This window comes from Microcaecilia unicolor, chromosome 6, assembly GCF_901765095.1.
Source record: "Microcaecilia unicolor chromosome 6, aMicUni1.1, whole genome shotgun sequence".
Lineage (NCBI taxonomy): Eukaryota > Metazoa > Chordata > Amphibia > Gymnophiona > Siphonopidae > Microcaecilia > Microcaecilia unicolor.
Window position 1 is genome coordinate 103731837 of NC_044036.1, and position 18203 is coordinate 103750039.

General features: G+C 42.5%; 1 protein-coding gene across 1 annotated transcript in view; it reads left to right on the top strand.

Moving 5' to 3' along the window:
* WDR47 (WD repeat domain 47) overlaps positions 1 to 18203 on the top strand; it is a 121902-nt gene that overhangs the window by 31245 nt on the left and 72454 nt on the right. Inside the window, exon 4 of the mRNA XM_030206722.1 lies at positions 3127 to 3211. Coding sequence (XP_030062582.1) covers positions 3127 to 3211 — 85 coding nt within the window. The remainder of the gene's footprint in view (positions 1 to 3126; positions 3212 to 18203) is intronic.

The window sequence follows — 18203 nt, forward strand, 5'->3', positions numbered from 1 at the left end:
AGTCCACACATTCACATCTCACTACTGCCTTGAGCTAGATGCCTGATGTGACAGTTGGTTTGGACTGACGCTATTGCATGGGGTATAGAATCTAAATCCACCTTCTTATGCCCATTTTGTTTTGTTCTAGGCTGCACTCTCATATAGTTTGTATATAGTTTCAGGTTGATCTGTGTTATGTCCTCGTTGTTGCGAGGCCCAATTGACCTGTGGATGTTGTTTTCATGAGCCTGGTAGCTAGGGATTCCCTATTTGTGAGAATTATGGCATGCTTGTCCTTGGAGAAAGCGAAGATACTTAACCTGTAGCAGGCATTCTTTGAGGACAGCATATTTTGACAGTGGAAAATAAGGAACAATTTCACCAGATACAGTCTATGTTAAATGGTCTAATTCATCATCGTACTCTTAATAGCATGAGATATAGTCGCCTTTGGTTTTTCCGTTATGGTAACTGTATGTGTACTTGCCTGGCCCACCTAGTTTACATGGTAGCAGACCCTCATTTTGTTCATGCCTCACATGATCCAATGGGGCATAAGCTGACAGTTAATAAGTTGATTAGAAAGTTACTTTGAAATTTTTATCCTACACTTTATACAGCTTCTGCTGACTCAGGCCCAATTGATTTTCATTTTTTAGATGGGCTTTCTACTCTAAAAATCTCAGTGGAGGATTTGGAGGTTTTGAATGCACCTTTACATTTGGGAGAGATGCAGTTCACTATTCGAACCTCACCCCTCCGCCCAAAAGGTGTGTGGACCAGATGTCTGTGAAGACTACTCTCACACCACTCATCTGGAGGGCATGGGCCGAGTGTCTATGAAGACTTTCCTCTCCTCTCACACCATCCACCCGACTGTGTGGGCCAAGTATCTGACTCACTTCACCACCACTCGAAGATGTGGGCCGAGCAAAACGATAATCCATGGTCAAAGTAAGTCCAGAAATCCTTGAGAAAAATCCAAAAGCAAAACGGTGGACCTCAAACAAAACAATCCAAAATGAGATCCATCCCTGATTCTCCACAGCAATCAATAGTCCAAGAAGAGGTTCATCCACGATACTCTACAGCAAGCAATAGTCCAAATAGAGGTCCATCCATGAGGTTCCATAGCAATCCTCGATTCCTTCCGGCAGAAGGCACTCTCTCACCTTTTGCAAGGGAGAGAATGGTCTCCAACCCTCCAGATCCACCAGCCACAGAGTCCTGACTTGGCTCTCTCCTTTAGATCAGGGTGAGTTTACAGTTCATCCATCTATGCAAACCATTCCAGGGGATATCAGGGGGCCATGGGCCCCTGTCATACCTTTGGTGGGGGAGAGATGTAACCAGAGATACTGAGGGGTCAGATATTCAGGGGGATATATCATCAGCAGTGGGTGGGTCAGAGGGTGAAGTGCCATAGTTCATCTCAGATGATTACATTGCTCCCGTGCTGCATCTTTGACAACCCTGAGCCTGGTATAAAGGTGCAATGCTAAATTAAGAGTAAAAAGAGTGAGGGGGCGGCTCAAGATGCCCAACAGCACTCTGAGTTCTATAGGTTTTTACTCTGTTTTCTCCCACTTGCAATGGGGAAGAAAAGGAAAGGAAACTGTTGGGTGACTAAAGAAATCTCAGTGCCTGCTCCTTTTACTGGTCTAATAGATTGTCACCTGCAGCGCCATAGTTATGCAGTTGTGCCTGGGAGTAAGCTGTTGGTAGTGTCTGAGGAGCATGGAGAGACTGCACCCTTGGCTCTGGAAACATCTTTAAGCCCAGGCATTTGATAGCCTCCCCTGAATCCCACAGCAGGTAGACCAGACAGCTCGAGTGGTGAAGTCGGGGAAGACTGGGTCCTAGCCAAACCTGGCAGTTGAGCAAAATTCCGAGAAGTTCTGGCGCTGTCAGCCACATCTCTCTGCCTTCGTGCCAGCCCTGCAGTTTCCTGACAGCTTAATCACTTCTACAGGAGCCACCCTACATGGGAACTGAGGCGCTGCTACTTTTAGCCTCACTTTCCCTGAAGCAGTCTCTCCCCTTTGCCAGGAAAACACTGCTGCGAAGAACCCAGCCCCAAAGAAACAAAATGCTGCTGATTCATTCTTACCACTGCTGACTGTGTTTTATCCCCTACCCCCATCCCCATGGTACTTTCTCCATAGGTTGTTGAGTTGGACCACAAAGTCAGGAGCTATGGGAGTGGGGGGGGGGGGGGGGCGGCGGGTAAAGGAAACAGGGATCTGTGCAAGTCACTTAACATTGCCCCAGGTACAAAATAAAGTACCTGTATATAATATATAAACCGCTTGGATTGTAACCACAGAAAGGCAGTATGTGAAGTCCCATCCCCATTTCCCATTCCTTTTCTTTCCTTTACTTTCCTTTTGAGAGAGAAAAGCCCACTATGCTCAACTGGACCAAGAGCCCCTAGCCATACCTGGGATCTGAGAAGGATATCCATCCACCTGCTGGAGATAGAAAATACTGAAGGGCTGGAGTTCCCCACAGGGCTTATACATCACAGCACAATTCTGTATTTTCTATCTCCACCTGCTGGTCGATGGACATAACTATACCCACTTGTTCAGGAACAGTGTGAAGGACTAAAGGAAAGAAAATTATCAGATAAAGACATAAGTACTTCTTATAAAACACTGCATTCTGTGAGCTTATTTCTGTCCACCTGTCCATCTCATAAAACAAGCTTGAAAAGGTGTATTTCATAAAATATACAATTTCCAGTAATTCTTTTTTTGATATATGAAGGATGCGTGTGGTTGTGGGTCTGGGGATGAGAGATATCTGGGATGTGTGTGCTGCTTTATGTATGTGTGTGAGAATGTACTTTTCATAGTTCTGTTTCCATTTTCAATCGGGGGATATACAGAAAGTTGGAGTTTCACACATTTCTAATTCTATGCATATATTTTCTGCAGCCAGGAATTTTACGCACATAAACTGTGGTTATGCTCAGATGAAAGGATACTGACACCTTTCAAAATACTTCGTTGAGAGCCCAAATCTGGGCTCAAATTTTATGTTTATGGATTTTAATCAAATATAAGTAGGATTTGAAGGGGATGATGGAGTATAGTTGATATCTAGTTATATTTTATTAACTGTTTTTGTTGTTGTTGTTAGGTTTCGCTACATTATTCTAAAGCAAAAGTTTTTAGAAGCCTTGTGTGTGAATAATGCAATGTCAACAGAAGATGAGCCTCAACATGTAAGACTTGTTTTTTTTTATTAACCTGTAAGATTTTATAGCTGAAAATGCATTAATTGAAAGCTGTTGCTTCACACTGTAATGCAAATGTAATATGTATAGCTTGTATTGTTATGTTATAAATGTGCAATTTGAAAATTATTTATATGCTATTTTAAGAAAAGCAAAATGATATACAAGCTGGAGAATACGAAATTGTAATAGTTTTTTGTCACCCAAGTATAATGTAGTACCCAAATTTGTTAAGATCACCGAGCACCTCCTCCTCCTTTGTTAAAAAGACACAACATTCAAAACCCTTTTTTCCCAGCACCTGTTCCCTCTAGACATAATTGTTTTCAATTTAAACCAGTTTTCACTTATGTTTAAATCATTTTTATTAGAAAGTACAGAAACACATGTTTCAATAATATCTTGAACAACATATCTAAAACGAAATCATGTATATCAAGCATTAAACATTAGTAGATATTTTGTAAAGAACCCCCGCCCCCCATTTACCCCTATTCCTCAGATTCATTGCCCATCTTAATACATAATCCTAGAAGCCTTACATCTATTCCCTCTCCCTTTCCCCTCGTAGTTTTCACTTATAAATTCATAGGTTTTTGCATAGTTAACCATTTGTTTAAATTGATTTTTACTTTAATTTCAAAAAGCTGCATTTTCTGTACCAGAGGCATGTGCAGAAACTGGGCCTGGAACATACATGCAGCAGAAAGTACAGGAGGAGTATACACATGAATGCTGTAGTCATGACTATTGTCTGCCTCCAAGAGGAAGAAAATTGTTGGTGAAAGGAGATCCAGATCCATTGCCACCACACTGGAAGGAGGCCAGAATCCCTGCTGGTGCTGCTTTGGAAGGAGACTTAAAATTGTTGGTTGTGCAGGAAGGCCAGAGCTGCTGCTGAGGAAAGTGGGGGGTGGGGTGAAGAAAAAGGGAGACAGTGGATGGTGGGAGAAGGAAGATGTAATACAGGAAGAGCGGGAAAGGATAGAGTGGGAGACGGGAAAAAGAAAGACAATTGGAAGATGGTAGATAAGTAGGGAAGAAGGATGGAGAATAATAGGTTGAAAAAAGGAGGAGAAATGTGGAAAAGAACAGGGGAGATGCTAAAAGAAGGGAAGGATTGAGGAGAGAGAAGGTGGAAGGAAAGAGGGGGAAAGAAAGGGGGGAGATACTGGGAAAGGAGGCTTTTGATTGTTGTCTTTTTACATAAAATTTAGAAATTCTGTTCTAGGATCTAATCTGTTGCCTTTTTACTTTCTTGGCTTCTGTATATCATAAAAGAAACCCAGATATTTACCTGGAACTATGAGTCCCTTTTTCTCCTGGTGTTTGTTCTTGTTTATAAATACCGATGAGTTCTCAGAACAAAAAACAAAATTGGAAATGAAAGTCCCTATCATATCTCATTTGTCCAGTATCAGAACTCACAAATTTTACATTTCTCTAGGACCAATACACATCTTAAAATATAATGATATTTATACAGACAGCAAAGCTTAAAGCTAATTTGTGTATAAAATTATATTTTCCTAAATGAATGTTTTAATTCCCACTACAGGCCTAATTGACTACCTCATTTCTTTGCTGGTTGAGGGCTAGAGGCAAAGTCTTTAATGAGACTGAAGCCCTAAGTGCCAATGTTTTGGGAACGAGGAGCCAATCAAGTAATGGCCATCACCTGTCCTTCCACTGGGAACTTGAGCACATCATTTTTATTTTTTCACACACCTTAGAAGGTCGGATTTTTCATTCTTTGTATTGTAAATAATTGTCACAAATTGAATGCAGTGAAAAACAGGTTCAGGCTTCCTAAAGTAAACTAGGCCTGTAAAATCATAGCATCTCTCAGTCCTGATACTTCACTGAAGAAATGTGACAGCCTGATTAAGCTTGGCAGAGTTACAAAGTTGGCAAGGGTTGTGTACAGCTGGACATAGACATGCAGAGAAACTATAAGAAATAATTGGGCAAAGTTAAGGACAGGAGCAGAAAAGTTAAATTTAAGGATGAGCGAAGCTTGGAGAGATAAGAAGGTTGAAACTTGGTCCTAATTGGATGAGAGATAAGCAAACTCTCTGAAGTTGAAACTTGGTCATAATTGGACGTATGTGCCAATTATGACAAAAGTGCAAGTGGGAAAGTAAAATGTTCATAGGGATCTATGGGACCAAAAAAAATATAAAATGTCTGCTACCTAAGCAGTGCCTCGGAGAAGAAGCCAGTAACCTGTGAAGGCACATGTCATCTGTCGTGAAGTGCTGTTCTACTATGTGAATTTTATTATTTTTATTTATTGCATTTGTATCCCACATTATCCCACCTATTTGCAGGCTCAATGTGGCTTACATAGTTTTGTTAACATTGTCATTACAGGGTGACAGATACATTTAATATTGTGCAGAGGTTAAATAAGGGTAGAAAGAGGAAGGAAAGGAATGATTAAGGTAGTTATAGTAGGTGTGCTACTGATTGCCTGTACTGCCTTTGGGTGAGATGCTTATGCTAATAAACTATCTTACTATATCTTTTGAAATCTGGGTTTCTTTCTAATTATGTGGTTTGCTACTGCCCAGACTGTGTAAAAACGTCATGAGCAGATACAAGGTTGGGATAATTATGTATTTAGAGGGAGCCTGCAATCCTTTTCAGGATAGGTGAAAGCCCATGGCTTCCGCTGCCCAAACAGAGGTGGCAGACCTAATTATATTCAGTATATAGCTATGGAATTCTACAGCGAGCACCTGGAAATAAAGGTTAGCTAGTGCAGACCTGTTATTGATACCTTAGTATGCAGACTGGTTTGCTTTGGGCCCTCCCCTTACAACAGATATATCACAATCAGGGCTGTAGCACCATAGCCATAGCAAACTGTATCTGTGCCCTGTGCAATTGCATACTCCATGGCAGCATAGAGTGCCTCCCTGCTTCCTTCCTCCCCCCCCCCCCCCCCAGCACACTCCCTAACACCCAGTGTAGCATATCCACCTGTCTTTCTTACCCCCCCCCCCCCTCCGAATTCCTTCTATTCAAACCTTCCACTCATATTCAGTAAGCACAGTCTGCTCTGCTCTGTGGAGCCTTCCGATAAAGCGCATTTCTGGCACTGCCAGGTCCTGATCACAAAGCAATAGGAAGCAAGTGTCAAAGGGGGTGAGACTTGGCAGTGCCTGGAATGCACTTGAGTGGAAGGCTCCACAGAGCATTGCTTTGCTTTCTGAATGTGATATTTTACCCATGAGTGGAAGGTTTGAAGAGAAGGGGATTCCTTGGGGGGGGGGGGGGGGGGGAGGTAGAAAAGAGGCAGAGGTGCATTTTATTTTTAATTTTATTTTTTGTTACATTTGTACCCTGCGCTTTCCCACTCATGGCAGGCTCAATGTGGGTTACATGGGGCAATGGAGGGTTAAGTGACTTGCCCAGAGTCACAAGGAGCTGCCTATGCTGGGAATTGAACTCAGTTCCTCAGTTTTAGAGGGGGGCACCGACCCTAATCACAATAGGAAGTTGGCAGTTGCCATTTTGTGGAAAGTGAGTCACAAATTGGATGGAAGTTTATTTTATTGTTAGTATTGAAATTTTTGCAAACACTTACAGTTTTGTAATTTGAGAAAATATTTTATATCTACCATAGATTTAGATTAATAAAAATGCCAAATAACTGTTCTGTGTTTTCCGGTATTTCACTTCCTGATATTGACAATGCCATTGATAAAGAACATTTTGGAACTTCATCAGATGAGACATTAGCAGATAACATAGCAGAAGAGCTTCACCAGACATTTTATCCCTTACGAAATGATGCTAACATCATATACTATGTAAGTGGAGCAATTGCAAGATCAATTGTGAGGTCGAGCAAATGCCCTTTTTTTTTTTTAAAGGATTTGCTGACCAACGTGAGGTACTGGAATTGTTCAGCATTTAGAATACAGTACATCACAGTTTTTGGAGAAGCTTAATTGATGAGGTTTCACCAAACCAACTGACTATACATTTATTGCTGCTGTTCACTATTGGCATGTCTTTCAGGATTTAAAAACATTTCTAAACTAAGAGAAATTCCTGTTGTCATGTTCTGATAGGTCATCATTTTCCAAAATCATGGATTGTTTCAGTTCTGGTGAAGCTTATGGGCAAACGCTTGTAACTGACAATTTCTGTATTGAAGGACATTACTTATTTTAAATGATTGTTCAAAGATCTTTAAATTTTTAGCCAAGCAATTAAAAAAAACCTTACTAATAAAGCCAATGAAAAACTTGAAAACCCATCAAAAAGAGAAAAATGACCAAACTGTAAAGTTCCTCATTAAGTGGAATGAAGCAAATGAGAAATTTTAACATTTTTTAACATTTTTGACTGACTCTTCCAAATATTATAACACATTTTGTAAAATGTTTAAATTTTTTTTTACCATTTTAAAATATTTCACTTATTTCACTGTTTTAGTAGTATTAAACACATATTGAAAACAAATTTTGTCGCTTAAAAAAAATTGTGTTATGTATTGTTGACAGTAAATTATGTTGAGCTTGGCATGCAGGAAAACCACTTTCGGTCAGTCAGTCTACTCAGGTGTAGGCTGATTTACACCTTTCTTTCTAGGTGCTCCCTATTAAGTTCCATGGTTTAGCTTAAAAAAGCATTAGTACCAAAGAGCTTGCCGTCCCACAACAGAGCAGTGAGTAAGAGGGTGCAAATCAGTAAACAAGTTTCGTGGAGATCTCTTACCTTCTAGTTCAGTACCTGGGGCTTCTAATCTGTTACTGACAGGCTGCTATGTGCTGCTAATTAATGACATTTTCTCCTTCCTTTGTGTCAGTAGCAGATGATTCCAGAGACTTGTGTGTTTACCAGCAGGTGACGATAGAGAGCAGTGAATTGAACTGTCCCTTATAGAACGTATTGCTCCTTGGCCAGCCAGTATCTTCCATAAGCAGATGGACTGTTTGCAGCTCCTGTTCTAGTTTGATTAGTTCAGTAGAGTTTGGGGGTGTTCTGGCTGTACGGTACCAGCTTTAAAGGGGTAGACCTGGTATCCCCAAGTCCCTCCCCCACTCCATTCTCCTCTCCTTGGCTGTTTCCACCTGTGCTCTAGCACTGCCTGAGTACTTGCCAGCTAACTTTGGGAGAGTGAGTGGCTTCAGGCTTCCATCAGCATTGGCCTCTGAAGGGACTGTCTGCCATGTTTTCTACAGGGGTGAGTGTTGCTTTATCTTTGCTCCTATTTGCACTGCACTCGCGGTCATTTTTATTTCTCTCCTTGACTGCTGAAATGGTTAAGCGCTGCCCCCGCTGTGGGAAACAGAGAGCAGTGTCGGGTCTCTGCCCCGGGGGGTGTTCAGGCCCAGACAGTTCAGAGGACTTGGTAGCTGATTTGGAAGCGGCATTTTCCCGTGCACGGGACATGCAACTGGACTCTCCTCAGACTGCCACGGGGTCGGCGGCAATCTTGTCTTCCTGCAGTACTGTTACTGTAGGCTCCACAGCAAGTTTGCCGATCACGTCGGGGACAGTGTTGTTCACATGGGATCCGGAGGTGATTTGGGAGACGGTTTGGGGCTTTCCCACACTTGGGGGTGGGGGGTGGGCGGACAAAACCTTCTCTTCTGAGTTTATTTTGTTGTTGTATCGTGCTTTTCTTAAGCGCTCCGCTCCGGTATCTGAGGTGCTGCAGGAGGCTTCCTCAGTGTCCTTTCCTTCAGGGCAGGCACTTCCAGGGTCCAAATAGATGCATTTGGGATCCAGTTTGGATGTAGAATCTGAGGCCCCTTCTTATTCTGTCATCTCTGAAGGGGCTCTGGCTGTGGGCCCTGGGTCCATGCAGGGACTGGACAGTTTGGAGGTGGGAGAACTCCTAGCAGATGACCCCGCAGCAGTGAGAACCTTCCATAAGGAGGAATTATCCACCTTTATCACCAAAGCTTTGCAGGCTTTGAAGATAGCTTCTCTGGAGGCTCCATCTGTGGAGTCCGCGAATCCTAAGATGGATAGCACCAAAAAGCCACCCAAGGCTTTTCCGGTTCACAAAGTGTTGCAGGGACTCATTTCAGCCCAATGGCCTTACCCCGGAAGCAGGTCTTCGGGTGGCCAAGGCAGTGAGGCTGTTGTACCCGGACTTGCAGGAAGAGTTAGACAAGTTGTGTCTGCCTAAGGTGGATTCATTGGTGGTGGCGGTGACAAAGAAAACAACCTTACCGGTGGAAGGGGACATTGCCTTCAAAGATGTCCAGGATCCCAATCTGGAGTCCGCTCTCAAGCTTTCATTCGAGGTTTCTGCCCTGGTGTTACAAGTGGTGGTCTGTAGTTCTTATGCAGCCCGGGCTTGTCTTTCCTGGGTGCAACAGGCGGCAGATGCTTGATTTAGGGGACCCAGCCTTCACCTGAGTTTCCCGATGTGGAAACAGGTCTCGCTTATTCAATGGATGCCATGTATGTTTTCATCAGGATGTTGACTTAGCAAATGTCTCTGGTGGTCAAGGGGCGCCATTTGCTGTGTTTGCGCCATTGGGCAGCGGATGCAGATTCGAAGCAGCGTCTGGTTAAGCTGCCCTTTAAGGGCAGGCTGTTGTTTGGTGAGGATTTGGAAAAGCTGTTCAAGGATCTGGGGGATTTGAAGACTCCAGCAGTTACCAGAAGGCAGGACCTGTGCTTCTGCTAAGTCGGGTCAGACGAGGACTCGGTTTCGAAATAGCAAGAGGTATCTTCTGGAGCAGCTTTCCTTTCCTGCGAGTCCTGGTACCAACAGAAGCAGCCCTTTCGGACAGACGAGCATGCTTCTGGCTCTTCGGGAATGCTTTCCTCCACTCCTTGTCCCTCCCATTGATTCCTATAGGGGCACAGCTATCCCACTTTTACGACGAGTGGGTCTTGCAGCTTATTTGAGACGGCTGCAAGCTAGAGTTCTCTTCTCCCGTTGTCGATTTTCTTTCTCTGCCTCCCTGTGTGTTGCCTTCCATAAGCAGACGGCTGTGCGCTCCATTCTACTGCAGTTGCAGCAGTTGGGGTTGGTGATTCCTATTCCCCTGCTAGAATGGGGACATGGTCGCTATTCCATTTATTTTGTGATAATGTTATAACCAAAGGACTTCAGTAATATTCAGTCTCTAAACAATTATATAAACTCAAATACACTATAGAGACTCACTCATATCCTCAACACACATGTAGGACAACAATGCTGTATTTATAATCTATTAAAAATTTTCTTTAGAAAGTTTTTCATTATTCCAAAATCCTATGCTTAATTACAAAGTCTCTCAAGTGATATAAATCACTTGGAAATGATTTAAAGAATTTGACTGTTCAATATTCATATACACCAATAAAAAATACTTCAGTATCCTTTTCTTCATACAAGATAAACTTATAATATCCACAGCATGAGTATTTAAACTATGTACTAGTGTTTTCAGCAATTCCAATGCTTAATAGATTAAATTTCACTAGAACCGCGTTATTCTCATTGCTCTGGATTGGCCCCACAGTCCGTGGTACGCGGACGGTCCGGCAGCTGGTAGATGAGCTGTTTTGTCTTCCCCCTTTGTCTGGTGTTCTTTACCAGGGTCCTCTGTAGATGGAGGATCCCCTCCCCCTTTGGTCTTACGGCTTGGCTTTTGAACAGTCGAAGTTGAGGAAGAAAGGTTACTCTGATTCTGTCATTTCAGGTGGTCGACTTTGGCGGTGTACGCTCACGTTTAGCGGGTCTTTGAGTGTGTCGATCGGGCTGCCTCTCTGTTTGCTACTTTGCCACTCATTTTGGCCTTTCTGCAGGAGGGGTTGCAGAAAGGGTTTGGAGCAGGCCGTTATAGGGGTTGCGTTTCGCTTTCTCCTCTGGCATCACACCCAGATGTGGTTTGTTTCCTGAAGGGAGTGACGCGTCTTAAGCCTCCGGTGGTGCACCCATGTCTGGACTGGAATCTTAATTTGGTGCTCCGTCACTCCAAAATGCGCCCTGTGAGCCTTTGTGGAAAGCCATGCTTAAGAATCTTACGCTCAAGTCGGCGTTTCTCAAGGCTGTTGTGTCAACTTGACACATCTGTGAATTGCAGGCGCTTTCTTGTCTGGATCCCTTACTCCGTTTTATGGAGGCAGGGGTCACAGTCCAAACGGTGCCATCATTTCTGCCAAAGGTGGTTTCGGTCTTTCATATTAACCAGGCCCTGTTTCTACCTCTTTTTGAGAGGATCAGTATCTGTTGGATTTTGGCTGTTACATTTCCTTGACGTTAAACAAGCAGTGCTGCAATATTTGTCAATTACCAGTGAGTTCCGTTAGTCAGATCATTTGTTCGTCCTTTTTTTCTGGGCCTCGGAAGGGTGAGGTGGCTTTTAAGGCTACCATTGCCCACTGGATTAAGGAAACCATCTTGTCAGCATATATTCCTTCTGGCCGGTTGCTGCCAGTTCACCTGAGAGCACTTTCTACGCAGGCTCTGGAGACTTCCTGGATGGAGGCCTGGGTGGTTGCTGTTGAGATTTGTTGAGCAGTGACATGATCGTCGGTTCACGCTTTTGTCAATCACTATCACTTGGATGTGGCAGCACGGGAGGAGGCATCCTTTGGGGCTTCGTTTTTTGCGGCGGGGGTTTCAGCTTCCTACCCAGTTTAGGAACTGCTTTGCTACATCCCATAAGTCTCTGGATTCGTCTGCTGCTGATGCAAAGGAACTAAAAATTATGCCTCACCTGATGATAATTTACTTTCCTTTAGTCGCAGCAGATGAATCCAGGGCCCCATCCCTATCTACAAATTTTTGGTTGCTGGACGGATTTTTCCTGAGGAGGTTTCTGCTGTGTTTGCTGCTGTTCTAACTGTTTTTTGTTTCTAGATTTTATCGTGTGATGTTTGGAAGATACCATGTGAATTCTGTGAGGAAGTGGCTATGAGTGTTTTAACACTATTCTTTCCTTCTGTTTTGTTACGAGATATACTGGCTAGCCAAGAAGCAATGCATCCTATAAGGCACAGTTTAATTCAGTGCTCTCTATCTCCACCTGCTATTAGATTGTCACAACCCACAAGTTTTTGGATTCATCTGCTGTGACTGAAGGAAAGAAAATTATCAGGTAAGACGTAATTTTTCGATTCTCTTTGTTTTGAGCAATAACTTCTTTCTAGTTAAGGAGGCTTTTTTTATTTTTCTTAATGCATAGTTGGAGTAAGGGAATGAGCTATAATATCACAAAATGAAGCATTATAATTGTTGTTAGATATTTAAGTCCCAATTCTTACCTAAGGTGCATCATGGAGGTTTTACAAATCAGAATAAAGAAATGGTCACGAAGGTATAGCCCACTTTTCATATCATGACCATTGTGATCCAATGGGGTGGAGTCCAGCCCATTTATTTTATATTACATTCCCCATTGGATAGCAACAATTGTAAAAGCTGCCCACATCTATAGTAACAGTGGTCATGTTTGCTCTGGTATTCTACTTGGCCCTTTACCTCCTGTCCCTGAGTGAGGCCCAGGGGAAAAAATTAATACACAAGATAATACTATCTTATAATAATGGACTTTGGAACCACGGGGTCACTCAGCGATGTTCACCCAGATGCCTCAAATTGGTGTCTAGCCTTTTGTTCTTTTATTAGGCTCAGTCTGACATTTGTTCCATATCAATTTGCAATTCAGCTTTTTTTTCCTGTTAGAACTAACAAGCAAATAACAAGAAACAGATAACAATTACATACATATTATTTCAATAGTTCAATGGTAAGCAGAGTTATAATAAGAATTCAATTTTGTTCCATTTTCTTGCCCCCATCTGCACAGATACATTTATTACTTACACAAATTCACGAGTTGCTTACTCTATTTTTCTATTTTCTGCTTACATCCTTAACCCCAGATACTCCTCCTGGGTTAGTGGGACCCTGTTCTCTATCATACATGATCTCACAACCCCAAATCTTACTCCCCCAAATTCATCCTGTCCTATTGCTAGGGATCTTAGTCTTTTTTATGATAAGGTCATGAGTCTTCAATTCTTTTCATCTCCTTTAGCAAACCTAAAAGGGGCAGTTCCCTTATCTCTGCTTGGCCCGGTCGGTCAATCTTGTCAGGGGCGCCATCAACCTCTGCAGTTGGGACTCTCTTACACTCCCCACCTTGACTAGTTTATCTAAGACCATGTTAGTTATGCAGACAACCACCTGTTACCTTGATCCTATTCCTTCATGATGGCTTTCCCTCCCACACCATGTATTTCTTTCTTTGTTATTACCTATAGTTAGAAACAGACAAAAAAAAAAGCACCCTCAGGAGCAGGACAATGGGAAATTTCTGAAGGTCCATTGATGCTTTTTTTTTTGTTCTGTTTGGTGTACTCTGGCCCCTCTATTTTCTCCTGTAGTTAGAAACAGCCTTGAAAAGGGCATTGTACCATCTGTGTAGAAGCATGCAATCATTTGCCCTGTTTTAAAGAAACCTTCCCTGGACATTTCTGTATGCTCCAGCTATCGCCCTATATCTAATCTTTGTTATGTATCTAAGGTTACAGAATGGCTCGTCTCCCAACAACTTATAGACTTGCAGACAAACGCCATTTACTCCATCTACACCAACCTGGCTGGGTTCTGCAATGGCCACAATTGTGAAACTGTTCTAACCACTTTACTAAGTGACTTACAGTCCACAATTGATCACAGTGATATTTCTATCTTAGTCTTTTTAGATCTTACAGCTGCTTCCAGCGCCATCAATCATAGTCGTCTCTCAAGGCTTTCCTAGATTGAATAACTGCGACTGTTCTCCACTGGTTCTCTTCTTTTATTTCCTCGTGTACCTTTTCTGTTTCTTTTCAAGATTCCACATCAGACAGTTTTCCTATCCCCTGTGGAGTCCCACAGGGCTCAGTACTGGCTCCGTTATTGTTCAATGTGTTCCTCAGTCCGTTAGCTTTACTAATTCAGGATCTTGGTTTGCATGCTTTCTACTATGCAGCTGACATCATGCTAATCTTTTGTACTGGTTCTATCTCCCCCAACCAAACTAATCTTAATTCTGCTCTGTTGTCCATGTGTTCCTGGTTAGATGAAAACCTCCTTAACCTTAATCACTCAAAGACCATGGCCACTTGGGTCATGGGCAAATCATAAGCTCCTTCACTCACTCCACACACAAACAATCAGCTTATTAACCTAGTCTCATCCTTAGACCAAGAAGTATCCTTTAAGGAGCAAATTGCATCCCTGACCAAAGTTGCATTCCACCACCTTTGTTAGTGTCTTATTATTCAACCACTCCTAGACAAACATTCACAGGAAGCCTTCTAATATGCTTTTTGTCATCTCCAGGTTAGATTATTGTAATACTGTATACTTAAGCCACCCAACAACCACTCTACATCGTTTACGGACTGTACAAAATACAGCCATGCCAGTCCTTACTCATTCTAAGTGATTTGACCATATAACTCCACTCTTTATTCTTTATCGTTAGCTCCCAATAATGTTTCATATCCAGTTTAAATTTTACATTTCACTCTAGAATCCCTTCTTATTTGGCAGCTCTCACAATACCTTTTGCTCCACCAAGACTGCTTTGATCTTTGAATGATCACCAGCTGTGCTTCCATTACATAAGAACATAAGAATAGCCATTCTGGGTCAAACCAATGGTCCATCTAGCCCAGTATCCTATTTTCCAAACAGTGGCCAAGCCAGGTCACAATTACCTGGCAGAAACCCAAATCGCAGCAACATTCCATGCTATAAATCCCTGGGCAAGCAGTTGCTTCCCTGTATCTTCTCAATAGCAGACTAAGGACGTTTCCTCCAGGAACTTGTCCAAAACTTTTTAAAACCCAGATTGTCCAAAACTTTTTAAAACCCAGATACGCTTGTTTATGTACTTAACATTTCATAGTGTGTTTTTGTATGGTTTGTATTAATTGCTAATAAAGACTTCATGCAAATTAAAAAAAAAAAAAAAAACCCAGATACGCTAACTGCTGTTACCACATCCGGCAAAAAGTTATAAAGCTTAACTATTCGTTGACTGAAAAAATTGTTTCCTATTTGTTTTAAAAGAATTTCCATGCAACTTCCTTGAGTGTCCTGTATTCTTTGTACTTTTGGAACGAGTAAGAAAATTGATTTACTTCTACTCGTTCTACACCATTCAGGATTTTGTAGACCTCAATCAAATCTCCCCTCATCCATCTCTTTTCCAAGCTGAAGAGCCCTAAGCTCTTTAGCCTTTCCTCATATGAGAGTAGTTCCATCTACTTTATCATTTTGGTCACTCTTCTTTGAACCTTTTCTAATTCCGCTATATCTCTTTTGAGATACAGCGACCAGAACTGAACGCAATACTCAAGGTGTGGTCGCACCATGGAATGATACAGAGGTATTGTAGTATTGTTGTTCTTGTTCACCATCCCTTTCCTAATTATTCCTAGCATCCTGTTTGCTTTTTTGGCCACCCCCGCACACTGAGAAGATTTCAGCATATTATCTACAACAGATCTTTTTCTTGAATGCTGACCCCCATGGTAGACCCTAGCATCAGGTAACTATGGTTTGGATTATTCTTTCCAATGTGCATCACCTCGCATTTGCATTTGTCCACATTAAATTTCATCTGCCATTTGAATGCCCAGTCTTCCAATTTCCTAAGATCTTCCTGCAATATTTCTCACACTGCATGCGTTTTAACAACCTTGAATAGTTTTTGTGTCCTCTGCAAATTTAATCACCTCACTTGTTCTGATTTCCACATCATTTATAAATATAATAAATAGCACCGGTCCCAATACTGATCCCTGCAGCACTCCACTGTTCACCCTCCTCCATTGAGAGAAATGACCATTTAACCCTACTCTCTGTTTTCTGCCCAATAACCAATTCCTAATCCACACCAGAACCTTGCCTCCTATCCTATGACTTTAATTTTCTCAGGAGTCTCTCATGAGGAACTTTATCAAAAGCTTTCTGAGTCTAGATACACTACATCAACTGGTTCACCTTTATCCATGTGCTTATTCACGCCTTCAAAGAAATGAAGCAAATTGGTGAGGCAAGACTTTATTATTATTATTATTAACATTTGTATAGTGCTACCAGACGCACACGGCGCTGAACACCTGACACAGAGAGACAGTCCCTGCTCGATAGAGCTTACAATCTAAAAATACAGACAGACAAGACAACGGTGAGGAAAGTACTGGATGAGAAGGAACAAGGAGAGGGGAATTGAGTAGTGGTTAGCAGCCAAAAGCAGTGGTGAAAAGGTGGGTTTTTAGCATAGATTTGAAAACAGGTAGAGATGGAGCTAGGCGTACAGGCTCAGGAAGTCCATTTCAGGCATAAGGTGCCACGAGGGAAAAGGAACGAAGCCTGGAATTAGCAGTGGAGGAGAAGGGGGACGACGAGAGATTTGTCCAGCGAGCGGAGTTTACGGGGAGGAATGTAGGGAGAGAGGAGAGGTAATGGGGGGCTGCAGAATGGATGCCTTTAAAGGTCAGTAAAAGAAGTTTGAACTGTACGCGGAAGCGGACAGGGAGCCAGTGAAGTGACTTGAGGAGTGGACTAGTGTGGGTAAAACGATTTTGGCGGAAAATAAGTCGTGCTGCAGAATTTTGGACAGATTGGAGAGGAGAGCAATGGCTGAGCGGAAGACCAGTGAGAAGCAAATTGCAGTAATCCAAGCAAGAGTTGACAAGGGTTTGGATAAGGGTTCTGGTAGTGTATTCAGAGAGGAAGGGGCGAATTTTGCTAATGTTGTAGATAAAGAAGCGACAGGTTTTGGCCGTCTGCTGGATGTTAGCAGAAAAGGAGAGGGAGGAATCAAAGATGACTCCTAGGTTGCGAGCAGATGAGACAGGGAGGATGAGGGTGCCACCTACTGAAATAGAGACTGGGGGGAGGGGCGAGGTGGGCTTGGGGGGAAAGACAATAAGTTCAGTTTTGGCCATGTTCAGTTTCAGGTGGTGGTGTGACATCCAGGCAGCTATGTCGGTCAAGCAGGCTGAAACTTTGGACTTCCCTTAGATGAACCCACGCTGACTCTGTCCCATTAAACCATGTTTGTCTACGTGCTCTGAAATTTTATTCTTTATAATATTTTCCACTATTTGCCTGGCACTGACGTCAGGCTTACTGGTCTGTAATTTCCCAGATCACACCTAGAACCCTTTTTAAAAATCAGTGTCACAGCCACCCTCTAATCTTTAGGTACTACAGACATTCTCCTAGGGATGCCTTACTTGAATCAACAAGACACACTGCATTTTTCTATCTGGCTCCATTCTTTTTTTTTTTTTTTTTTTTTTAATTTTATTTTTTAAAACAATTTTAGCACAAATTTTCAAGGTGACTCTGGATCAGAAAAGATAGAAATAATCACAAAAAGGAGTTAAGTATACAAAATTATAAGGCACCAATACTTTTACACATCATATAGTAATAAATCACTCAATAAAGAAAACACACTTTTTTTGAAAACCAACACTGATAATTCTATCTCAAAGTGCACACAAATTTCAGAGATGTATGATATGAGAAAAAAAAAAATCATCAAAGGAGAAATAAGAAAGCTAGTACCAAGCCTAATATATTATTACGGAGTGGATGTTAAAAGCAGGGCCAGTGAGAGGGGGGGGAAGGGCGCAAGATTCCCCAGGCCCGGCCTCAGCGATCAAGAGAGACTGCTCTGCCGGCCACAGGTTCTTCTTCCTACTACATCCTGCCTATGCGGAAACAGGAAGTTTTTTAGAGGAGGTGGTACTCAGCAGGAGGAAAGTCCTATAACTGGCAGAGCATACTCTCTCATTTGCTGCTGCGGGAGGGGGACGGAGGTGGTGATGGGGGGGGGGCAGCAGCGGTGGTGGTGGGGAGGGGGCGGTGGCAAGGCCCTAAAGATTGTTTGCCCTGGGTCTAGCTATGTCTTTCAGTGGCCCTGGTTGAAAGTACAGCCATAGCTTTCTCCCCTTCTACAAAGCTGCACTAGCGGCTGCCGGTGCGGTAATTGTG